This window comes from Suncus etruscus, chromosome X (assembly GCF_024139225.1).
Source record: "Suncus etruscus isolate mSunEtr1 chromosome X, mSunEtr1.pri.cur, whole genome shotgun sequence".
Taxonomy (NCBI): domain Eukaryota; kingdom Metazoa; phylum Chordata; class Mammalia; order Eulipotyphla; family Soricidae; genus Suncus; species Suncus etruscus.
The window spans coordinates 30,815,749-30,843,075 of NC_064868.1; the positions used below are offsets into that span (position 1 = coordinate 30,815,749).

General features: G+C 36.9%; 1 protein-coding gene across 1 annotated transcript in view; it reads right to left on the reverse strand.

The window, feature by feature from the left end:
• The window catches only part of DMD (dystrophin), a 2,686,579-nt gene that overhangs the window by 1,143,303 nt on the left and 1,515,949 nt on the right, over positions 1 to 27,327 (reverse strand). Inside the window, exon 45 of the mRNA XM_049766737.1 lies at positions 21,389 to 21,564. Within this exon, the coding sequence (XP_049622694.1) occupies positions 21,389 to 21,564 (176 nt within the window). The remainder of the gene's footprint in view (positions 1 to 21,388; positions 21,565 to 27,327) is intronic.

Sequence of the window (27,327 nt, forward strand, 5' to 3'; positions counted from 1 at the left end):
AGCTTGGTGGATCAAGCTGATCCTGAACGCAGCCAAGCTTTCATTCACCAGAGTTAACAGAGAAAAGATAATTCACCTGGGGCTTAGTTAACAAAACAAAAGGCACCAGTTATGCTAATTAAGCCTAGATGTGTTTCTAATCATTCCTAGGTGTTTTTTGTTTTTGGTTTTGGTTTTTGGTTTTTGGGTCACACCCGGATGCGCTCAGGGGTTACTCCTGGCTCCATGCTCAGAAATCGCTCCTTGCAGGGACCTTATGGGATGCTCAGATTCGAACCACAGTCCTTCTGCATGAAAGGCAAACGCCTTACTTCCATGCTATCTCAAAGGTGGGTGAAGGAGAAAGAAAGCAGGGAATGATCTAAGAGTTAGCTAGAGGTATCAATCTCACCTAGCCAATGAAATTAATGAAATAAAAACAAGATTTCTATGAAGTCTTCTTTTTGTTGTTGTTGTTGTTGTGACACACCCGGCGGCGCTCAGGGGTTACTTCTGGCTCTGTGCTCAGTAACTGCTCCTGGCTGGCTCGGGGGACCTTATGTGATGCATGCATTTGAACCACCATCTGTCCTGGATCAGCTGTGTGCAAGGCAAACGCCCCACCACTGAGCTGTCTCTCCTGCCCCTATGCATTCTTCTTAAAAAGGATAGAAATATTTTCAGTTGTTCACTACTGAATGTTATCACTGGAAGGGTAGATACTATCTATCTGTAGCTATTAAGTAAACATTTGTCTTTTACCAGGAGTCTAAGGACTACTGGAATGAATGCCAGAGTCCTGAGTCAGGAGTCCTGGATCTTCAAAAAACAAAGGGCCACTGTATACTGTATAATGGGTGATAAATACAGGTTTCTTTTACTAAGTAGGTGATCACTCTCTCTATTGCTCCAAACACAGTATTTCTTTTGCATCCAGACTTGATGTTAATTGCTCAAGGGAGAGCTAACATTTGTGGTTATGGATACCAACCAGAGAAATTATATAGCACGGGAAAAGGTTGAAAGTCCCTCTGAAACATCAAGGTTTAAGGACAGGGGTAGAAATGTAATCAAGAGACAAAGACATATGGAGAGTGATAGGAATAAAATCAAATGAAGTCATGAAATTTTCCTATACATGGATGGACATGGAAATTATTATGCTGAGTGAAATAATTCAGAGGGAAAGAGATAGACACAGAATAGTCTCACTCATCTGTGGGATTTAAGAAATATAAAAGATAGTATGTTAATAACATCCAGAGACAAGAGAGATGAGGGCTGGAAGGACAGGCCAGGATATGAAGCTTACCACAAAGAGTTGTGAGTTCAGTTAGAGAAATAACTTCATTAACAACTATCGTGACAATGGTAGTGAGTGAAATAAATAGAAGGCCTGTCTCGAAGACAGGCAGGGGTAGAGGAGGAGAGAATTTGTGGCATTAACGTTGCACTGGAGAAGGGGGGTGTAGTTTTTATGACTGAAACTCAACTATAAACATGTTTGTAACCATGGTGCTAAAACAAAGATATAATTAGGCTTCTAAAAATAAAATAAATTGTATTGACATAAAAGAGGCAAAACTAGTATTCAATATCAAAATGCGATGAGATAAAGTACACAGACGAAAATATCGTCAACAAAATAATGAAATTAAAACATGAAATACAAGAGGGAAAGGAGGGAAAGAATCAGTGTATGCCTAAAGGTACATGGTACTATTAAGATAAGTCCAGTTGGTTTAACAATGGAAGATCATCACAGTAGCCTTGAAAAGGATGTTATCAGCACAAGCAGAGAGGAGATAAAATAGATTGTGAGCATGAAAATATTAGTGACCCCAAAGAAATGAATTCAAATAGCAATACAAATTAGAAAGAGGAAGTAGGAGACTTTTTTTAATTTATGCTGCCAAAATATGAATCCTCTATATATGTGGGGTAATCCCAAAACCACTGTGGAATCATTTGGGGGAAGTTCAGAGTTGGAATCTAGAATACAAAAGAATTGCAAGGGTCTAATTAGAATCTTTGTCAGTAGCAGTGGCATTTGGCATCCCATGCCTGTGTTAAAGGAATGCTTTGCAACATGTAGCCCTAGGGTGGGACTTCACTATTGTCCCCATAGCTGAGCCTGTCCCTCTCAGTTTATGTCTCCTCATTTTTGAGGGATTTGTTATTCACAACGAGAACCTTGAGAATTATTATTTCACTATTAGCAGGAATATTAGTAAACTTTGCAGCTGGAAGCTAAATACATTCACTTATTCAAGGGTAGGAAGTGAAAAGAAAAAAGGTGACAATATAATTAATGCTTGTACACATTCAGTGAAGGAGAAAGGGTAATTAGCTGTGGCAAGTTTCCTCTGCAAGATAAATCCTTTGCTGAAATTGAGGAGATATTTTATATTCACCATTAAAATAGGAAGTAGAAGAAAAGTGATTAGATTAGCAGCTCGCATATGGTGTTTTCCATTTTAGGGAGAGATTTTAAAAACATTAATTATGGTAGAACAAAATAGAAAATATTTCATCCAAACTAACCTATAGAGAGAGACATATTGTGGCAACTTTAGATTTGCATTAATGGGAAAATTATGACAATTCAGGATAAAACAAAAGTGATCTGTGAAAAGGGACATGAGAAAAGGTTAGAACAAGGATCGAAGGCCCTCACTGATTTTAGTAATGTCTGAGGAGGGATAAAATGATTACCATGTTTTCATTTCAGGACTCTGGACTTTCCCTTGTATAAAAGGCACTCTACTGACCTATAGCCAGGATGTTGTTTAGGAGGTTGATGGTTTGTAATTCTTACATAAACACTATGGGAATGATTACTTGTAACTTAACATATGTCTCTGATGTCTTTCTTACAGGACAGGCACTGAGGGGAGATGATTAAAGTTTCCTTGGCAACAAGGAAAATGAAAAGAATGTAAAATGCCAATTGGTCTGTTTTAAGAAAATGGTAGATGTTCAGGTTCAGTCGCTGCTGAGTTAGAGGGACAACAACACATTTTAAAAAGCAATGCCCTTCAAGAGAGAGTGCTTTATAAGCACCCAAGTGAATAACCTTTCTGGAATATAATTTTCTCTGCATTAGAGGTTTTCATTATACGCATTGTGACCACTTCCAGTTCCATTAATTATACTGAATATTGTCCCCATTTAGAAATGCTTACAAATTTCATCTTTTTACTAGAGTATTATAAACATATTTAAGGGACATGTCTGATGAACCGTCAGGAAGATGTGACCGTTAAACTCATTTTCCTATATATTTTCATTGATACATTTGCTAATATATCTTCAGGATTTCTTTAATCAATGCTTCTGATTTGAGAGAGTGAAATGATGGTAGTCTGTAGCTGAGGGTGGTCTATTACCCCATGGAGATAACATATATGTCATCCCAGCTCATTAGTTACATTAGTATTCTGTTACACTTGACCCCTGAGCTTGATACATTAGTATTCATTTGTTCTTCTTGACCACTGAACCCCTGCTTCAAAGCAGTGTTTATTCTGGTTAATATGTACTTTGGGAATGGTTTGTGTTTACCAGCTAGTGATTAATTAGTGTGAGAAAGTAATGTATTTGAGACACAGTTGGTTGACTGGGATTGCTGCCTGGTCTTTGGCTTTAGAGAAAAAACACGAATCTATTATCTTTTATGTTTCCTGTCTAATTTTCACACAGGCAAACCATAGTTATTTTTGATCACCTGGCTTTAGCTATTGCACTAGCTCCTCAAACTTAGCATGGCCCAAGTTGCACTCTGCTGGTTTTCTTTTCTCATTCCATGTGGGTGCATTCCTTCTTGCAGGCCCTGCCATACCAAATTGCATAATTTCTGAGCCAGAAACTTGGAGAAGGAGCTCAGTCTTTCTGGTCTTTTCCTCCAAAATATCCATATTCCATTGAACCAGTTACTAAGACACGTGACTTTCATTTGCCGAATTTCTTGAATATTTCAAAGTTTTAGTTTGCTCTGACACTCATCATCTCTAATATGAAATTCTACTCAAGTAGAAGTCTCAAGTCTGGGGCCGGTGAGGTGGCGCTAGAGGTAAGGTGTCTGCCTTGCAAGCGCTAACCAAGGAAAGATCGCGACTGTGGTTCAATCCCCCGGCATCCCATTAGGGGCCCCTCCCAAGTCAGGGGCAATTTCTGAGCGCTTAGCCAGGAGTAACCCCTGAGCATCAAATGGGTGTGGCCCAAAAAACCAAAAAAAAAATTCTCTGTAGAAACTTCTCAAGTCTCTCAAGTCTAATACACACTGCATTTTACTTTAAGCTTCTCTAGCAAAGGGGTCTATGAAGTCCTAAATCTAACTTCTTGAAAAAAAAACTTACAATGCCCTTTTATTCCATACTCAGAAAAAACTAGTTCTGGAGAAATGCTCCAGTAATTAAAGTTCAGCATATACTTGATAGTATAAAAATACTCCTACATTTAATCATCCAGGGATTTTATTATGGGGTTGTTTATAGTAAGAAATAAATATGAGAACAAATGTAAAACAAAATCCATCTAGTTTTTTGTGGCTTTTATCCTTCACTTTGAATCTTAAATAATGACCCCTTCCTATCTGACTAAATAGCAACATTTTTCTACTAATCACCTTTATCATGTAATCCAAACCATTAACTTTGTTAATTTGCTTAATAATTAATCATAAAAATAAAAATAGTTTGTGTAAAGTGCTAAAGAGATAGGATAGCAGGGGTGGCAAACAGGATTTTTCTCCTCACTCAAAATGGCAAAATTCAATATTTGTTTAATATATTATTGTTAAAATTATTTGCTTTTGTGTGAGAGTTTGTCTGTTTTGGCAGGTCACTGCGTGGTGTGGCTCTCTGACTCTCACAGTTTAAATTTTGGCTCTTTGTGTCGAACTTGTTCGCCACCCCTGGGATAGTGGTTAGGACTCTTGCATTGCATGCAATTGGCCCAGGCTCAATTCCAGGCATTTTCTATGATCCCTTCTAGCTCTATCAGGAGTGATCCAATAAAATTTTAAAAAAAGTAAAAAAAAAGAGTTAAGAGGATAAAACCTTTAGATGGGAAATTTCCAAGCCATAGATAGGGAGATATGATAATGAGATTTTCAGGAAATACTAAAATAAAACTATAAAATATAATGCCTAACTTTAAAGTAGCCTAGAGGCATGAGGTCCACATTCCTTTAAGATGCAAATATTGAGCTCTTTAGAGGTGGTGAAACTAAGGCAAAACTCAGAGAAGGGTGTGGGTCCCTCAGAAAAAAAGAGAGGCTTAAAGTTTCATTAGAATCTACTGAAAAGAAAAACAGAGATGATTGCTAGAAGGACTGGCTCATGAAATAAAGTTCACCACAAAGAGAGGTGAGTGCATTTAGAGAATTAACTCCACTAAGAACTATCATAACAATGTTAATGAGTGAGACAGGTAGAATACCTGTATCAAATACAGGCAGGATGTATGAGGGGGCATTTGTGGTGGGAATATTGCACTGGTGAATGGCGGTATTCTTTTTATGACTGAGACCCAACTACAATCATGTTTGTAATCATGGTGCTTAAATAAAGACATTATTTATTTTGGGAAAATAGAAAAGAAAAATAGACTGGAGTCAAGGGCTTTCCCTGTGACAAGAATATTAATCCTTTTTGTTTTGGGGCCACACTTGACAGTGCTCAGGGAGTTCTCCTGGCTCTGGACTCAGGGATCACCCATGATAGTGCTCAGGGGACCATATTGGATTCCAGAGATTGAATCTTGGTTCAAGCAACGCAAGCACCTACCCACTATATTATTGCTTTCTTCCCCAGATTAACTCTTACATATTCAGAGAAGACCAGACTGAGAGAGTTTGGACAAATTGTATATAACCTTCACTCACTGTAAAGGTCTGTGTTTTCCCTTGAAGATGAATGCCTTTCACCCCTCTTGATTATATATATATAAACAAGGTTGCTTCACTAAATAGTATTTAAATATTTTAAACGTTTTATTTTCTTGTTTGTTTCAGGGCTAGTGATGCTCAGAGGTAGCTCCTGCCTCAGCAGTCAGGAATTATTCCTGGGGTGCTCAGGGAATCATATAAAATATCAAAGATAAAACCTGGGTTAGTCATATGTCCATGCCCTACCTGCTATACTATCTCTCCAGCCTTCATACTCTGTTTTATAAAAGAGGGTTCATAGTAAAAAAAAAAAAGGTTACTTGGAAAACTTTCAAAAGCCTCTCTAGTCTACTGATATCCAACACTGAGTTTGGGAATTAGAATTTGATGGCAAGATGAAAAATGAAGACTGATAGTTACTCTGGACAATTACTGTTAAATGGAGATAAAGTGACATGCACAGTGACCCTTCATTAACAATAGTACAAGCCCCAATTTTTAAAAAGGAAAAATAAAGGAAGAGAAAGAGACAGATAGAGTAACATGCCTGTCCCAGTGTCCGGCAATGAGAAGATAGGAGGGACACTGGGGACATTGGTGTTGGGAAATGTTCAGGGTGGTATACATTGGAAGACTGAAACCTCAACCAGGAATCATTTTGTAATCCTGGTGACTAAATAAAAGGGAAAAAATGAAGATCGAAGAGAATGCTTTCAGATTGGATTGCATGTCCTCCTTTAAATGTCACACTCTTTTTTCACTGATTTTACTCACACTACATTTCTCCCTAACAAGTCCATTTATTCTTTATTTTACCCCTACCACGCATACTTGAAGGATCATCTCAGAGATTCTCCCCTTCAACAGTGTTCAGTTCATATTTCTTATCAAAGTTCATGGGAGGCCACAACTACAGTCACTTCACTTGTATATCTGTGGAGAGTAATGCTGTTTGCAGCAGCCAATGTGACAGCATGTTTGGCTCTATCTAGTCCCTATCGCTAGAACTTGCCAAGTTTCAAAGAATAAAATGTGACATAAAAAGATTAACTATGAAGCTAATTTTTCATAGTCTTTTGATGAAGAATTATGAATGTCCTTGAAAGCTTTTCAAGAGTTATCAGTGAACAGATGGGAAGAGACCAGTTTTGCACAGATACTTGTGGAAACTAATATCCATATGATTCCCTCTGATCTATTAAACATAGGTTTTGAGCACAAAGAACAGCACCTAAAACATCATGTGGCTATAGGTTGTATGAGGATAAAATATTCAGCCTCAGGACTATTATCTAAAATATATTAGTTTTTATATGATAAGACTAAGGTAAACTTGGGTAGAACATAAACAGAAAAGGAGATTTTATAGACATTACTATTAAAGTAATTTGTCTCAAGAGTTCTGAGCTCTGGAAAATATCTAAAATATGATGTATTAATGCAATTTCTTCCACCCCCCCTTTTGTTATGTAGAATTTGCCAAGTCCAACTTTCATGGCTCATAGCATATTCATGAAAATATGGTGGTAGTATAAAATATTTTCAAATATGTTTGGTGTTGCAGTTCTATTTTTTTTGTTTGTTTTAGTGCCTCACATGGCAGTGGTCAGGGGTTACTCCTGGTTCTTTGCTCAGAAATAGCTGTTGGCAGGCTTCAGGGACGATATGGGAAACCAGGGACTGAACCAGGTGTACCCTGGGTCGACTGCATGCAAGGCAAATGCCCTATCGTTGTTCTAAACTACAGCCCCTGTAGATTCATGTAGTATTATAAGGCAATCTAGTTATATTTATGAAACTTGCAAAGAGGAAAAGTGAGAAGAGGGAAGGAAGAGATGAAATAGGGAGAAAGAGAGGGGAAGAGGGAGAAAGAGTGAAGCCAAGAGGGAGATAGAGGGGGAGACACTATTTTCATAAACAATTTAATTGTAATGTGCAAAAAAATTCATAGTATTTCAAATAAGAAAACAAATTTGATCACCTCCAGACTATTCCTTTTTCTCCTAAGAAAAAGAGGGATGAGAGTGAACAGTTTCTTTCCTGTCTTTATGAAGCTTTTCTTCTTTCTGGAGAAAATAAAATGCATATTGGTAGAGTCTATGATAGAAAGGCAACGTTTTCTAGAATTGATATGCAGAAAGTAAAAAAAAAGGAGTAAAGAAATGAAGGAAACAAGTGTCTGTTTAAAGATAGCAAATGATACTTAGGAAATAGAACTTAAATTGGGTTTTAGAGTATGGGTAGAATTTTTAAAGAAAAAAATAAATGGAAAGGAAATTCAGCAAATATAAATGCTTTATCTAAAAGCCAAAGGACAGTAAGCTTCAAGTCAGTTTACACTTGACACAAAAAATAGTAAACATCATGGACAGTATATTTGAAAATAAAGGTCAAAACACATTCTCTATCCTGTCCACTTGGCTTGCTATTAAGTGTGGCAAGCTGCAGGTTTGACTTGCTAAGTCAAATGTTGAAGACAAAAATCTGAAGTATTTTGGGAAGGAGCAGTAGTGCGGAGGTAGGATGCTTGCCTTGCAGGCAGCTAACCCAGGACGGACCTCAGTTTGATCCCCAGTGTTCCATATGTTCCCCAAGCCAAAAGTGATATCTGAGCGCATAGCCAGGATTAAATCCTGAGCGTTATCAGGTGTGCCCCCAAACAAAACCAAAAAAAAAAAAAAAAAAGCCTGAATTATAGCCTAAGGCAGGGCTCAAACTTCTCACTTATTCTTCCCAAAACATTTTGGTGTAACCTTGGGGAGATGTGTAAAATCACTCACAAATAAAACATCTAAGAACAAATCATAAAGATACTAATATTAAAACGTTTTAAATAGTTACATAACTCCATATGGTAATCTTTTTTTTTTTTTTTGGTTTTTGGGCCACACCCGTTTGACGCTCAGGGGCTACTCCTGGCTATGTGCTCAGAAATCGCCCTTGGCTTGGGGGGACCATATGGGACGCCGGGGGATCGAACCGCGGTCCTTCCTTGGCTAGCGCTTGCAAGGCAGACACCTTACCTCCAGCGCCACCTACCCGGCCCCTCCATATGGTAATCTTAAACCTGAGCAAAACTGGGAGTGATTCCTAAGTGAAGAACCAGGATTAATCCTTGAAAACTACCAAGTGTGGCCCAAAACTAAAAATATTTTTAAAACTAGGTAGTATAGAGACCCGTGGCTGCCCCGGCAACCCAAGCAACCTGCCCCAGGGACCCCAAGCCCGAGTGGAAGGTAGGAGGGGTGAGGAGATCCTGCACCTGACCCACTCTGTGCCGCTGGGACAGGTTAGGACCAATAGACTGGGTGAGATTGGGCTGGCCACCTAGACCTTTGGGTGACCTAGAGCAGCCCACCCCCCTGAGCCCTGGAGTGGACTTGGGACTCCCCAAGGGCTAAGGGCAGCAGCCAACAGGGTTTGGCTGAGGGAATTTCTTCTGCTGAGGTTCGAAGGGGGCGGAGCTCCATTGACTTCCAAAGAGAGGAAGGAGGATAGAGAGCTAGGCTCAACAGCGCCAGCAGCCATTGTGGCCAGGAGCGGATCTGCATTGACTGACAAGAATAAGGAGAAGGAAATTGACAAGACCCACTGAAGGAAGGCTGGCTTCCAGGTAGCAAAGGGTGGGAGAAAGAGCTAGGCTCAACAACGCCCTCCATCATTGTGGTCACAGGAGGACCTGCACTAGCGGACAACAAAAGGGAAAAGCAACGGATCAGGCCACATAAAGAGCACAGGAGGAGCCATACCTCAGCGAGCTCATCCAACAGCCCCCTCTAGAACCACCTTCAGGGAGGAGACCCATCTCCACGCCTCAGGGGACCAAAGCAGGCTGAATTTAGAGTTGGTTTTTTGAAAAAATAAACAAGATAGACAAACCACTGGTAAAACTCACCAAAAAAGAGGGAAAACACCCAAATCAGTATAATCACAAATGAAAGGAGAGATATTACAACAGAACCCCAAGAAATACAATATATCATGAGATCATATTATGAACAACTATACTCAGTTAGGCTAGAGACCCCAGTAGAAATCGATTCCTGGAAAAATACCATCTTCTGAGACTGAAAAGGAAGAACTAGAAAGCCTAAATAGACCAATCACCTCAGAGGAAATTGAAGACATAATTAAGAAAGTCCCTAAGAACAAAAGTCCAGGCCCAGATGGATTTACAGGTGAATTCTACGGAACATTTTGAGAAGCCCTAATACTACTTTTCCATAGGCTCTTCCAAACCATAGATAAAACAGGAATCCTCCCAATTTCTTTTATGAGGCTAATATCACACTCATTCCCGAAGATGGCAAAGATACCACCAAGAAAGAAAACTACAGACCAATCTCACTAATGAACATAGATGCAAAGATACTCAACAAAATCTTAGCAAACTGAATCCAGCACTTCATCAAAAAGATCATACATCATGACCAAGTGGGTTTTATACCAGGAATGCAAGGTTGGTTCAACATACGCAAATCAATAAACATTATACATCACATCAACAACAAGACAAAAACCACATGATCATATCCATAGATGCAGAGAAAGCGTTTGACAAAATCCAACACCCTTCATGTTAAAGACACTCAGCAAAGTAGGATTAGAAGGAACCTTCCTCAAGATAGTTACAGCTATCTATGAAAAGCCTACAGCCAACATTATACTTAATGGCGAGAAGCTAGAAGCATTCCCACTAAGGTCAGGAACTAGGCAAGGCTGTCCACTCTCTCCACTCTTATTTAATATAACCTTAAAAGTCCTAGCAATAGCAATCTGAAAAGAGAAGGGAATTAAAAGGATCCAAATTGGGAAAGAGGAACTCAAACTCTCTCTATTTGCAGACGATATGATGATATACATCAAAAACCCCAAAGAGTCCACAGTAAAACTCCTAGAAACAATTAACCAATACAACAAAGTGGCTGGATACAAAGTCAATACACAAAAGACAGTAGCGTTTCTATACACAAACAACGAAGTCGAGGAGAGAGAGATTAAAAACACAATTCCATTTAAAATAGTATCAAAAAATATCAGGTACCTAGGAATCAGCCTTACAAGGGAAGTGAAAGACCTATACCAGGGAAACTTCAAAACACTTCAGAAAGAAATTGAATAGGATCTAAAAAAATGGAAGAACATCCCATGTCATGGATAGGTGGAATTAACATAGTCAAAATGACTATCCTACCCAAACTATTATGTAGATTTAATGCAATCCGTATCCAAATTCAGACATCATTCTTTAAAGAATTAGAAAAATCAATCACAAAATTCATCTGGAACCACAAAAGACCCGGGATAGCCAAACATATACTGAAAAACAAGAAGCTGGGTGGCATTTCCTTGCCTAACTTGAAACTATACTATAAAGCCATAGTGATCAAAACAGCATGGTACTGGAACAGAGACAGGACCTCAGACCAATGGGTCAGAACAGAATTCCCAGACATAACCCCCAGATATACAGCCAACTAATATTTTTATAAAAGAGGCAAGAACTTGAAATGGAACAAAGAAAGTCTCTTCAACAAATGGTGTTGGTACAACTGTAAAACCACATGTACAAAAGTGAAAATTGACCCATACCTCACTCCTTATACAAAAATCAACTCAAAATGGATCAGACCCGAATCTATAAAGTTTATAGAGAACAAAATAGGCAGAACACTCGAAGACCTATATATCAAAAAGGTCTTCGAAGATGGAGTACCAATGGCAAGAACTTTAGCATCAAACATAAACAAATGGGACTACAACAAACTAAAAAACTTCTGCATGGCAAAAGAAATCCTACTTAACACATGAAGACAGTTAACAGAATGGGAAAAAAAATCTTTTCACTAGACATATCAGATAAAGGGCTGATATCTAGAACATACAAAGCACTCAGAAAGCTGAGCCCTCCAAAACCAAACAAAGCCATAAAAAATGGGTAGATGAAATGAATAGACAGTTCTCAGAGGAAGACAGAAGGATGACCAACAAACACATGAAAACATGCTCACCTTCACTCATCATCAGGAGATCCATATCAAGACAACAATGAGATACCACCTTACACCGGTGAGGATGGCTCACATAAAAAATAATGGGAACAACCTCTGTTGGTGGGGATGCGGTATGAAAGGCACTCTCATCCACTGCTGGTGGGAATGCCCCCTAGTCCAACACCTATGGAGAACAGTCTGGAGAATGCTCAAAGAACTCAGAATTTAGCTGCCATTTGACCCAACAATTGCTCTTCTAAGTATATACCCCCAAGATAGAAGGACATTCATTCCAAAATACGTGTGCACCCCACTATTTATTGCATCACTCAGTATAATAGCCACGTCTTGGAACCAAGCTATATGTTCAACAACAGATGAATGGATCATTAAGATGTGGTATTTATACACAATGGAATACTACATGGCAGTCAGAAATGATACAATCACAGACTTTGCAGGAACATGGATGGACCTAGAACATATTATGTTAAACAAAGTAAGACAGAAGACAAAAGATAAACACAGAATGATAGCACTATTCTGAAGCACCTAGAACATACACCTTATATACAACTAATACTCAACAATCAAATAATAGGGTATAACAGGGTAGAAACTCAAACATGGTAATACTAAACGTATACTCGGGAGCAGTGCCCAAAATACATGAAAAAGGAACAACACAAACTCTTGACAACACATATACCACAAAAAAACCAGCAACAGTAGAAACAGCAGAATAGAGAGAACAGGTAAGTTATCAGCCTTCTACTACAAAGGCCCATAATAATCCCTTAGGTGTCTTATACGGGACCACAGGTAAAGTATACCACAGGAAATCACTGACTCTGAAGGAAACATCGCATAACACTATGTTTTAATGCCTTAATCTTTATATATTTAAATTAACCTCTCAGCTTTTCTGTCCACAGGTATTCTTGGATACAAAGGTTAGACAAACTAAGATGGCATCTCGGGGCTCAGTCACACGAGGTACCATACCCAGCTTGCACTACGAGAATGTCCCGAGAAAAATCTTTAACAGACACTTTATCCCTAGGTTATACCTTCTTTTAGGATTTGAAGCATGTGACCAGTCAGACCACCGAAGCAGCAACTGTGACATACAGACTTATACTACAGGCCCTACTCATCGAACACATTCAAGCAAAACAGCATTGCCTTGCTATTTTCTCCTCTCTTCTCACTACTTTCTTCTTTTGTCTTTTCTTCTCTTTTCTTTTTTTCTTTTCTCCCTTTCTTTCTAATGTATTTTCTCTTTTCTTCTTCCCTACTCCTTCTAGAAGTATTCCACCCATTTTCAGCATATTAGACTTTTACCCCAGTTTACTACTTTTCTCTTCTTTAAATAAAACCACATAAATTGAACTATGTAGTCCTTCCTCCCAGTTAGAGGGGGAAATAAGAGAGACACCAAGACCAAGACTTGTAAGTAGTAAGCTAGGTACAGAGGGGACCGACCACATATTCTCGCAGCCCCGGGGTGAGGGAGGAGGATATGGGAGGTAGGACGAACACAGAGGGGTAGGGAGGACAAATCGGTGATGGGAACCCCTCTGTTTTATGTAAATATGTACCCATAATATTATTGTCAACAATATGTAAACCACTATGATCAAAATAAAAATTATATTAAATAAACTATTCTGCATTCATTGGTGGAGAAAGGTCGGCATTGGTGGTGGGAATGGCCCTGATTCACTGTATAATTAAAATTCAACTATGAAGGACTTTGTAGATCACCATGGTTGCATCTCTGGCAATATCTATGAATCACTGAGAAATACCAAGAATACTCATCTTTGCACCAAAGGATGAGTGCCAAAAGCAAAACCAAATAACAGAAGAATACATGTATGGGCAAAATAAATAAATAAAAGCTAGGTTTACATTAATAACGATGGATTCATATAATTTGGGTTCACAACTTAATTGAAACATTTGTCAGCAAAATAACCTAGGGAAAAGACAATGATCCCATTGTCATCACTAGTGAGTTGTTTTGGAGTGTGGATGAGCCAGGGAAAATATTTACCTGTATTACCACCATCACCAGACAAGAATATAAAAATTATCTCTATTTCTGGGACAGAAATTACTATAAGTGAGGGAGGTGTAATAGAAGTGGCAAACTGGAGACAACTTGGTTGTCCCAAAGTGTTTCTCAAACTTCAACATGCACAAATTACATGAGCATCCAGTGAAAATGCTGAGGCAAATGTACTTGACTCTGCAGCTAAAGTCTATGGTCTGGTTCAGATATCACTTCACACCTTGATTAGCGGCCTCTGAATCATCTGTTCCTCAGTTGCATGCTGTAGTACCCTAAGTGAACTGTGGGGACTGCCTAACAGCCAGATCTCAGTTTTGAAAGGAAACTGAAATCGGACCATTCAGGTTACAGTCAGCCCATCAAGTCTCAGTCTGCAGTCTCTAAATTGGATGGAGGGAGAGACAGGATTGGAATGGAGGATGAGATATGAGGGCCATTGAGAAGTAGAAGGAACAGGCTGGAGTTAGGGCTGAGCCACACTGGAGATAAACTCTGGGTGTGTCAGAAAGCTTCTAGTGCAAGGATGGCATCTGCTGGAAAGAGATATTTGAACTGCATTACAATTTTCCATTTTTTTTATTTTGGAGGAAATAAAGTGCTAGACATAACAGTTTTCTAGGGGAGTCTGGATTAGTGAAAAGCTAAAAATCAAAGAAATTTTAAGGAGAAAGCAGTTGTCTTGTAAGAAGTGCATACAGTAATATGAATCGCTAATGGAGACTTTCAAGGAGAGGTCCTACTAGGCCTACTTTAATGAATTAGATAAGGCTCATTTCTAATTAACAGCATCTATTTGCATGCAAACAATGAGCTAAGGTCTTTAAAAAACAATTTCTTCTCTTAAGTACATTTAAGAATGCCTTCCATTAGCTTATTTACACCATTAATTTGCTTGGCAAACTAGCATATATTATGTACAGGTAGTTTTTGGTTGAAATATTCAGAAACAGAGGCACTGAAATGAACAAGAAGTTATGGTTCCGAAATCAAATAGTACAAAATAAGGGCTTTTAACTAACCCTAATTTAACCTATTTGAAAGTTCATGTGCAGATATTTTTCTGGGTCACAACTGGTATTGCTCAGGGATCATTGTTGGCTTGGTTTGGGGACCAAAATCAGAGTTGGGGATTAAATCTGGGCAAGCTACATTCAAGGCTGGTGCCCTACCTGCTGTACTGTCTTTCTGTCGCTGGGGAATAGATTTTTAAAAATTGATTTATTTAAACACCAGGGTTACAAAATTGATCATTGTTGCATTTCAGTCATACAATGTACACCATTCTTATCAGGTACACCCTTCTTACCACCTATGTCTCCTGCTTTTACTTCCACCTGCCCCACCCCTGCCTGTCTCTAGGGCAGGCAATTTGCTTCTCTATCTCTCCTTTTCCCTCCCTCTTTACCCTCATTCAAGTTCCTTTTTGACAATGTGGTTTGCACTTGTTATTGTTAATGAAGGAGTATCTTGCATGCCACTTTCTCCCTTTTCGGCATCAAGTTCTTGTCCAGAGTGATCAGTTCCAACTATCATTGTCATAGTGGACCCTTCTCTACTCTGATTCAATGATCTTTGTGGGTTAGCTTTCTACCCTGGGCTGGACCTCCTGACCATTAACTCCACTGTCTCTAGTTTTGAGGAAAGAGTTTTTTGTGACATTGCCAAAAAATTGTGGGAACAATATTCCCCCCAAGGGATTCTTATAGGATGCGACCCTGGGAAAATAGATTAATATAAACCTGGAAGATACAGGGATATTTATGAAGAAAGTTCAAATGAGTTCTTATCATTTGATCTTATAAAGGTAAATGCGAGAAAAATGCAGTAATTCATTTATTAACATAGAATAAATAAGACTTAAATCCATACTGAAATAATGGTAAAAGAAAAGCACATTTTTCCTTTTCATATAAAGAAGTTACCTAGTAAATACAGGCTCACGTTAGACAGAAAATTAGACAAAAGGCCAGAATGACAGTATAGTGGCAAGGCATTTGCTTAAATGTGGGTGACCCAGGTTTGAAGCCCTGCATCCCATAAGGGTCTCCTGAGCACTACCAGTAGTGATTCCTGAGTACAAATTAGGAGAAACCCCTGAGCATTTCTGGGTGTGTCCACCCAAAACAAGAAGGAAAATTAGGCAAGCATAATATAAGACTTAAGGAAGGTTGATAATATATCTTAAAGCTATTAGATGATTTATTAATACCAAATAAGAATTTTGATATAATTCGAGATCTGAGTCATTATGTGCCCAGATTTAGCACTGTTTACAGAGGTTCAATTTTATTACTCATCTTCTGCTGTGATAGGAAGTAAAGAGCACCCTCTATAAAGTGTCCTTGCCAAAACCAAGACTTAGATACTCCAAATTCCATCAAGACCTTAGTTTCTTAAACAGTGGGTCACAACCTCATGTAAACTGTAATAAACATGTAATTTACATGTAAACATGTAAATAAATAATGGGCAACAAAATAACTCTGAATACATTGCAGCCAACAATGAATTCAAAATTGTCTACATACTGAATCAAAAGTGTTTCTAGCAGCATTTGTTTTTGTTTCATTTAATGAGAGAAAAGGGGGCTATCAGACAAAAAAAGCTTAAGAAGCCCAGTTCTAGATCCTGAGATACATATAGGGAATAACAGTACACAGGGGAAAGAATAAGAAAACCCTATAGAGGTGATTCCGCTCCACTCTTGACCATATAATACTGTATTTTTCAAATACCAGTAGCAATATTTTTAAAGGTTAAAAAGCCACCATATCTTGGGCTAAAGAGACTGAATAAACACACTGATGTCAGAATATATCATGCTCAGGTATATTATTTCCACTTCAGCATAAAGATTTTCTGAAAACAAAATATTTACTAACTGCAAAAGAAACAAGTAAGATATGGACAAAGGTCTCCTATTCTCCCCACTTAGTCTAATGGCAAGATGCAAATTTCTCTGTAGGAAATTGTCTTATTCCTCCCTTTTTCTGTACCCCAAATAGGAAATTACTTTTACCCCTGGTGGTGGCACTAACTTGAATCTGCGTCAATACAACTAAAACTAAACTGTCTCTTGTCTCCTAGTGTGTGTATATATTTACCTCCATTCAATCTATTGCCCTTACAAACTGAAGTTCCTTTTTATTGTCTTCTCAGATCTCTACAATTCATGGTTCTATGCCAACCATCTATAGAGGCCTACCACACTTTACTTTGTGGTTTTTACATATTTTCTACAAATACTCTCTCCTACTAAAAGCAAACAAAGGCATACATGATAGAATGCTTGTTTAAAAGAGAACATTTATAAGCCATTGTGGTGTAATTCCATATAGACTCGCTAAAAATAACATATTATTTTACATTTTAGGCCATGATAAACATATATATTGTATATATATATATCGGTATGCCATTATTTTAATGAAATGGATGCTCAATAGGGATGAAATATAAGTGAGTTTCTATTTTACTTACAAATACTAAAGTCTAAAAAATGTGTAAGTTCTGTTATATACCACAATAGAAAGAGACAGAGGAGCAGAGAGAAGAAGCAGACATAGTGAATTTTTCCTCAAACTCGTGGCCCAAGGGCAGCAAAAGGCCCTCTGTACAACATTTTGTGGCCCTGCCCTAGAGGAATCTTTTTTGTTTTGTTTTGTTTTAGTTGTTTGGGTCACACCTCCCAATGTTCAAGGCTTACTACTGACTTTGCACTCAAAGATCACCCCGACTTTGCCTCCTGCGGCCCTCAGGTAAATTGAGTTTGAGACCCCTGATTTAGGAGGAGAAAGCATACAATAACATACAGTATGTATTCATTATATTTTCTCAACTTTTCTGGATGCTGAAAATCTCTCCTTAAAAAAAGTTGCAATGAGAAAAATTTTAAGAACATTTAAAAAACATAGTTTAAAATTCAGGTATAATGAAAAGCACTATTAACATTTAAAAATCATAGTTTAAAATGAGGTATAATGAAAAGCACTATTCTTTAATATATGTTTGCATGATGACTGTTCTATCTATGAAATTGTGTAAGCATTATCACTTTGTCAACAGTGAGGGTTCTTTTTTGATCACTGATTTCTTGTTATGAACAATTTAGTGATTCCACATCCCATCACTTTGCTTCCCTCTTCCATTCAAATTTTTATCAACTGGCATTAGCTAAGTAAAATGCCTTTCATTATGCTGTCAACAATGCACTACATAGTGACCCATCCATGACATCCCCTTGAATGATACTCTTGACAGCTCAAGGCAAATAATGGTATATTATGGAGACTGCCCAGGAAAAGGATTAGAGCCACCTTTCAGGAGAAAGATGCTTATGCAGATATATGAGTACCTGGATAGAAAGTTAAAAGTCATTTGTTTTCCCATGAACCCCTATGGAAACCTGGTGAAGCCTGGAATGCCTTTCAGAATTAAGTGATTTTCTCTTTTTCCCTTAAAGGTTCCTTAAAAAATAACTTGAAAGTCCAGATTTATAAAGTATAAGGACTCCAAAAGAAACCTATAGCACTATACAGCAGTTTAACTATTAGAAAAGTATATAACAAATACATATATCACATAATAACATTAGCAATCTATAGAAGATCTAATAAGTACTGCAGTTTTAGTCATCATCATGAATAGTATTATAAGATACCAATAACTCAAATGAGATGTAAGGTATTTTTTTTATTTCACTGAAAATACATTCTAGTTTGTTGTTCACTTCAAAATAGGGCATGCTCAATTTTAGTTAGTAGATAATGAACACAAAGAGATAATACTGTCTGCACTGAATCCATTATAACACTGGATATTATCAATAATTTGCCATGAGCAATTTTGGATTTAACCTCTGACTTCCCTTAATATCCCACAGCTTTTCTTTGCATAATATTTGCTTATAAAATGTATTTGGTTTCCCACACAGCATTAAACTCATTACCATCATCTTTAAACCTATAAATTTTAGGTAATTGTGTAGGCTACATAAGTGAGGCAACTAGCAATTTTTCTATCTAAAGTTGCATAGCTAGTTAACTCTATTTTATATTTTACTTATTTCCAACATACATAATATTATTGGGTATCCACCAGCTGTTGGAATTTTTCTGAGAATTTCCTTCTTATTTGTCTGATTGTTAATCTTTTAAACTCTTTGAAAGAGTTTCAAAGTAATAAGTAGAAAGTTCCAGTATTCCTTGTATGTTTTGCTTCTGTTGTATATACCTTTATAAATCTAATTTAAATGTATCAAACTTATTCCAGACATGTTCTTTTAAACACTATGCAAAGTAAGAATTTTGTGGTTAACTTTAGTAGTCTTTATATTTTTCTCCCGTGTGATCAATAATTTATATTTCTTTTTACCTTCTACTTAAGAAGTATTGAAAGTATTCCAATGATTATCAATAGTTTCATGATTAGAGTCTTTCAATAATTGTTAGGTTAACAAAAAATTAAAAATATTTTACTTATATATGTGCTATTATTTGCCTGATAATAGCTGTGGCTCTCTAGGTCCAGCTTGCACTCATTTTATAAGATTTTACAGTTCTTAAAATTCAAATGACAAAAAAAAATCCAGAGAAAGAATGTTACAAATGGCTCTCAGTGAAAATTTAAACAAGCTAACATTTATTTTTAAAATGTAGTGTGAATTAGACAACTTTCAAAACTGAGTTTATGGAAAAAACTTGAGGAAGCTGAGCCTGACTTTTTAAAGCACAAAATTGCAATATTTAATGTAGGTCAAAATGTTTAAATGGAAGAAAATTTTCTAACCAATTAGAGCCAACTCCCTAGCTGTAATTAACCTACAATTTCTATAATATTTCACAACAGATTCAGCCCATGGCACTTCTTTTCAACAAAGAAGCAGCTACAGTTTTAGAGCTTATTTAGTTAAACAGGTATACTCTAATCATTTTTAAACTTTGACATTTTGAAGTGAAAATCAAATAAGTTTTTTTCCTTACAAGTTTAAAGGAATGGGAGAAATAATTTACCCCATTATTCTAATATTTAAAATGCAAAATAGATGTATAAAATTCTCCAATTTAATCTGTTATTCATTCAGAATATATCTTTCTGTATGTATATATATATATGTATATATTATATATACTTGTTCATTTTCTTTCTTAACATCTTATGTATGACATGGTTGAGTCAAGTTAAGAAATAACCTCGGTTTAAATTTATTTTTACTATAAACCTAATAGCTATTTAAATAAGATAGCTGTGAGTTTAATGAACGTTCTATTCAAAAACATGCATGCCTTTGTCAAGAAAGTTTTTTAACTACAAAACCTGAGTCTTTTATGTTACATAGTTTAGCGTTAAAATATTTTCTAAACCAAGCTTTAAAGTAAACTGGTCTTGGTGAGTGCTAGTTAAGTTTTAACTTTAACAAGATGTAGAGTGTGTGTGTGTGTGTGTGTGTGTGTGTGTGTGTGTGTGTTTGAGTGTGTAGGTCAAATAAAGCATTCATTTTGTACTGGGAACATTTATTGTATCTACATTCTGAATAATATGAGCAAAGGCAAGAGGAGGAGGTGGGCAAAGACAATGGACATAATTTAAAGTTTTCTATTACACCCCCACCAAAGACATTTATCAGCGAGTTGTTCTAACTTTCTGAATTTTAAAATCTATCTATTATGTAGATGATAGGTAGGAAGCAAGAACTTAGCAATACAACTGAGTTTTCATTGTTCATAACAATAGTCTCATTTGGTAAATAAAGCCAAGTCCTCCCATATGTAAAGGGGAACATTAGCATCATTCAGATGCATAGCACAAAATGCCATTTATGAAAATGTCTAAGCCTTCCAACTGCAACAGCATATACTTGCCTTTCAGTACTTATAGAACATGCCAAAGGAAAGTTAAATGATGACTGACTTCAATAATAACCTCTCTTAAAAGTTGTGCTTTCACCTTTACATTCAAGTATTTTCAGACTTGTTCCTTTTTCAAGCCATGGCAACACATGCAGTAGAACTAAGGTAAATATTACTATTATGCTTTTTCAACATCACAGTCACTCTTGTAGCTATTAAAAATCTAGAACTGCATTTCTCACAAACTAGTTGTTTTCAATTTCCTTTCTTCACCTTGAAGAAATAATTGAAACTCACCTTGCTACCTCTGGGAATATACTGAAGATATGCCTATTTAAACAATCATGTGCAGTTTAAAAACAAACTTGAAGGTTTACATTTAAAATAACAGAAATAACAGGCAAATGCTGCCTATTTATCTAGCAAATGCCATGAATTTTAGGTTGTGAGAAAAAGAAAAACACTGTGATTCATTGGTGGTGGGATTCTACATGTTAATGTCTTTCACCTGGTTATAATCCTTCCCTATTTCTTTGCAGCCAGCTTAAAGAGCTCTACAAAAAAGTTAGAATTTCGATTTTTTGTCTGTCAGTCACCCTACCTCTTTTTCCTTTCTGCCAGCAGTTTGCAGATCTCCTGCCACCGTAGATTCAGGCTTCCCAATTTTTCTTGTAGTATACTGGCATCTGTTTTTGAGGACTGCTTTATAGTTTCTTCCCCAGCTGCATTCAATATCCCAATAACCGGTTGCCTTTGCCCAATGTCATCCTGGAGTTCCTGGAAGATACCAAAAAGGGAAAACTCAAATGAAGCCCCTTTATTTGAGAAGAGATTAAACAATATGCTACCACACGCCGCTCTTCTGGGACAGGCAGAAATGAAAGAGCTCCAGGTGAAGTTTCTATGAAACTGACAGTCCCAAATCCAAAGGGTACACGACAGAGCCACCTTTTATGTGTCTGTATAAAAGCTCCCTCTCTGTTCGGCTCCAGTTTTTATTTTTGTAAAGCTTGTCAGCTAGAGGATGTTATAATGTCCTACAAATCAATTAGTTGCAAACCTGCACAAGAGCGAATTCGATTTCTTGTCCCCACAAGGATGTTCCATGTTTAATAGTCTATGAAGTGTTGTAAAATATAAACAAGGGGGAAAAAGTATTTGGATTTTTCAGGGACTGTTGATAGAAGAGGTGAAAAAGAACAGTTCAGCCACAGCATTTTTAAAATTTTCTTGAAGTGTTTAAGCACAAATTTATTACAATAAAGAGAAATTCATTTCAAATTCTTTCTGTCAATATATTGTACATTAGACCCAATACAAAAGGAGAATTATTTGGTTTTAGGGGCAACCTCTTAAGAAATCTTTAAAGGACAGGGACAGATGTTTTAAACATCCACTGCCACTATAATGTCTTTATGAGTCATTAATAGTGTCAAACGAAGATATCTTCTACTTTTTGTCCTGTATGAATGATAATAGCATCAGAAAAACAATTCCATTAAAAAGACTGTAATGACAAAATGGGAAGAAAAACTGCATTACAATATGAAAGAAAAGTTGTAACACTTATAATCTAGAATTTATAAGGCATTAAAACAAACATTAAAATATGAAGGGTAGGGGCCAGAGAGAGTATAGAGGGTAACACGCTTGCCTTGGTTAAACACATGTTTAATCCCCTGTACCCCAAATGATTCCCACACCACCAGGAGTTATGTTTGAGTGCACAATTAGGCAGAGCCAAATTTGTTTCAGTGTGACCCCATTTGTTTTGGTGTGACACCTAAACACATGTAAAGTTTTCAAAAATAAAAATTTGAGATAACTACCACTTTTAAATCTAAAGAACTAAAAAAATTTCTAATGTTATAGATAGAATTAATATGTATAACACTTTCCTGATAAATGTGGTTTTAATGATCTCAAATTCTTATATTCCCTTGTCCCATGATCCAATACAAACTACAAAGCAGATACCAGTACATGATTGCCAAGTGAATGATGGAAAACGGCTCTTCTGAGACTTGACCAAATGTTCCTTATACTCTTATTTCACATAATCTTGTTTTATTTCTTCATTACTTTGTGTAGTTATTTTTGAACACAGGAATTTTTGGTAGAGTAATTTAGCAATTAAAAGACTCAATAAATCAAAGTGACAAAGCCTTTTTTTTCTCCAGGACACAACACCTCAATGAATATTAAATTATATCCAGTTAGTGAACTCACCATAAAATGTCCTGATCTCTTGTTTGTGGTATATAAACATGAGTTATTTCCTTGCAACTAAGTGATTTTGATTCACTGTTTACATTTTACTTTTACCACTGACATTAGTGGTGTGTGTGTGACAGTCATGGCTGAGTAACAGATATAAGCCACTCATGAAAAAAAAGTGTAAATTTTATACCATAAATACGTTGAAGTCAGAGATTGTGTCCTTATCATAATTGTGTCTCTAATTCTTAATAAGTTAGTGGGTACATGAAAAATTTCATAAAGATTCTATTAAGATAATGCTTGAGTTTATGAATAAAAGGTAGAATAAAGTTTATAAAGGTAGAAACAACACAATATCATGAGTATTGACTACTCAACCTCAGACATTCAAAGAAATAAGTATCTGGATTTTAAAATATTAAAATAATAATAATTTATAATAATCCAAATAATATCTGAATTTTAAACTCTATGTAATGTAGCCAAGATACTGGGATTAATTGTGAAGGATAATCTGTTATAGTGTTTACAGTGGGAGAGAGAAAACAAAGTATTTAATAAATATTGCATCAGAAAAATTGATTATGCCAGTGAAAAGATGGATGGGAGAAACTTTTGGAGAAAATGAGAACTTAAACAACCAGTAGGTTCTGCTCATGGAAGGACATGAGAAGCACAAAGTTAAGATTCATGGTCTCAGAAACTGATGAGGAGTGTCAGATTGACTTTGAACTGTCAGAGTGTTTTGGGAATGGTATGGTCCAGAGTGAAGATTGTTTCTAAAGTGAGGTTGGCTTTTTAATAAGAAGTTTGCAATCACTGTAAGACAACTCATGGTTTAGATGCAGACTTGTAAGATCTAGATCTCGGCTTCTCGGATATTTTGAGGCAAAGTTTATGCTAATGTTAAGGCAGGGACTCAAAACAGCAAAAGTAGGATCCTGGGAGACAGGTCCCAGGGCAAAACCTGAAATGGGCCAGAGAAGCTAGGCTGCTATGGAAGAATCAATAGGGTAAAGAACAAGCTGATTCACACAGTTATGGAGGAAAAATGAAATAGAGAATTATTGAGATAAACACTAAAGTTAGGGAAGCAGAATATTATGAACATCACAGTTTCTACTTGTAAAACCAGTGGTTTCTAATATTTACAGCTAGTAAACCTTTTTAAAATATGCATGAAGAAAACTATTAGATGTTAATCTTAAAATGATGTGCCAAACTATCTTCTAGAGATCTTGTTAAGCAGTTGATTCTGATTCAGTATAACTACAGAAGGCCTCAACTTTTCTAATAAGTTTCAAAGGGATGCTGAAATACTGGTCTGGGAAAAATACATTCAGAAGAAATATTAAAAAATAAATGCTTTCTGAATCTTTGTTAAGTAATCAAAATAGCTTTTGTAGCTAGTTTCTAATGCTATAAACTAAAGCTGTTACTGAATTTCTCTGTCAGCCCCTTTGCTTTGTATTTTTGATCCTAGTGCCTACTATTTCATGGCTGATGGTTATAGCAATATTTACTACCGAATTGCAGAATCAAGAGGGTTTTTTGGGGGGGAGGGTTTTGGATCACACCCAGCAACACTCAGGGGTTACTCCTGGCTCTATGCTCAGAAATAGCTCCTGGCAGGCTCGGGGACCATATGGGATGCCGGGATTCGAACCACTATTCTTCTGCATGCAAGGCAAATGCCTTACCTCCACGTTATTTCTCTGGCCCCTCAAAAGGGTTTTATTATTTATATTTTCCAGTCAGAAAAATAGAACTAAATAGATAAATAAAGCAATACTTTATTTTTTATTTATTGCTTTTATAATATCTTTAAGTAAGCACCATAATTACAAACATGTTTGTAGTTGGGTTTCAGTTATAAAAAATTACCCTTCACCAGTGCAAACATTCCACCAACAAAGACCCTATGTCCCTTCTCCCCCACCCTCTGCCTGTATACCAGACAGACATTCTATTTCTCTCACTCATTACCATTGTCATGATAATTCTTAGTGTAGTTATTTCTCTAACTGCACTCACCATTCTTTGTGGTAAGCTTCATATCATGGCCATTCCCTCCAGCCATCATCTCTATTGTATCTGGGTATTATTACAATAATGTAGTTTATTTTTATTTTTTATAATATATTTAAGCACCATGATAACAAACATGATTGTAGTTGAATTTCAATCATAAAACGAACAACCCCTTCACCAATGCAACAATCCCACCATCAATACCCTCCAATCTCCCCCCTTCCCATCCCCCGCATGTATTCAAGAAAAACATTCTACTTCTCTCACTCATTAACACTGTCATGGTAGTTGTTACTATAGTTATTTTTATAACTGCACTCTCCACTTTCTGTGGTAAGCTTCATATTGTGAGCCTGTCTTCTAGCCCTTTTCTCTTTTGTCTCTGCATTATTGCAAGAATATCCTTTATTTTTCTTAAAACCTATAAATGAGTGAGACTATTTTGTCTCTGTCCATCTCCCTCTGACTTATTTCACTCAGCATGATAGTTTCCATGTCCATCCATGTATAGGAAAATTTCATGACTTTATCTCTCCTGATGGCTGCATAATATTCCATTGTGTATATGTGCCACAGTTTCTTTAGCCATTCATCCGCTGAAGGGCATCTGGGTTGTTTCCAGATTCTGGCTATTGTAAATAGAGCTGCAATGAATATAGGTGTGCAGAAGGCATTTCTGTATTATGCTTTTGTATTCCACCTAGGGTATATCTCTAGGAGTGGTATAGCTGGATCACATGGGAGCTCAATTTCTAGTTTCTTTGTATAATATCCATATTTTTTTCCAAAAGGCTAGAACAGACAGCATTCCCATCAGCAGTGAATGAGAGTTCCTTTCTCTCCACATTCCCAACAGCACTGATTTTTCTTGTTCTTTGTGATGTGTGCCAGTCTCTGTGGCATGAGATGTTACCTCATTGTTGTTTTGATTTGCATCTTCCTGGTGATTAGTGATGTGGAGCATTTTTTCATGTACCCTTTGGCCATTTGTATTTCTTCTTTGAGAAATTGTCTGTTCATTTATTCTCCTCATTTTTTGATGAGGTTAGATTTTTTTCTTAAGTTTTGTCAGTACCTTGTATATCTTCGATATTAGCCCCTTTATTATTTTTCTAAAATCACATAGGTGAGTGAGACTATTCAGTGTCTATTTTTCTCTCTCTGACTTATTTGACTCAGCATAACAGCTTACAAGTCCATCCATGTATAGGAAAATTTCATGGCTTCATTTTTCCTGACAGTTGCATAGTACTCCATTATGTATATGTACCACAGATTCTTTAGCCATTCATCTATTGAAGGGCATCTGGGTTGTTTCCAGAGTCTGGCTATTGTGTATAGTTGTGAAATGATTATAGGCGTGAGAAAGGCATTTTTGTATTGTATTTTTGTGTTCCTAGGTAATATGCCTATAGCTGGATCATATGGGAGCTCAATTTTTGAGGAATCTCCCTATGGTTTTTCAGAAAATCTGGACTAGACAGCATTTCCACCAGCAGTCATTCGGAGTTCCTTTTCCCCCACATCCCTGCCAACACTGATTGTTCTTGTTCTTTGTGATGAATGCATGTCTCTGTGACATGAGATGTAACCTCCTTCTTGTTTGGATTTGTATCTCCCTGATGATTAGTGATGTGGAGCATTTTAATGTGCCTCTTGTCCATTTATATTTATTCTTTGATGAAGTGTCTCTTCATTTTTTTCTCCCCATTTTTTAATCGGGTTAGATTTTTTCCTTATTTAGTTCTGTCAGGAACTTGTATATCTTAGATATTAGTCCCTTATCTGGTGAGTTTTGGGTGAATAGTTTCTCCCATTCTGTGGGTGGCCTTGTGTCCTCGTCACTTTCCTTTCAGGTGCAGAAGCTTCTTAGCTTAATATAGTCCCATTTGTTTTTCTCTGGTTTTTCTTATTTGGACAGTGATGTTTCCTCCTTAAAGATGCCATTAGCCCAATGTCATGGAGTATCTACCATACACGTTCTCCTATATACTTTATGGTTTCGGGTCTGATGGCAAGGTCTTTAATCCATTTGATTTTGTCCTTTGTGAATGGTGTTAGATGAAGATCTGAGGTCACTTTTTGCATGTGGCTGACCAGTTGTCCCAACACCACTTTTTTATTGGGGGGGTCATATACGGTGGTGCTCAGGGTTACTCCTGGCTCTGCGCTCAGAAGTTGCTCCTGGCAGGCTTGGGGATCATATTGGATGCTGGGATTTAAACCAAGGTCTGTCCTGTGTTGCCGCGTGAAAGGCAAAATCCTTACTGCTGTGCTATTGCTTTGGCC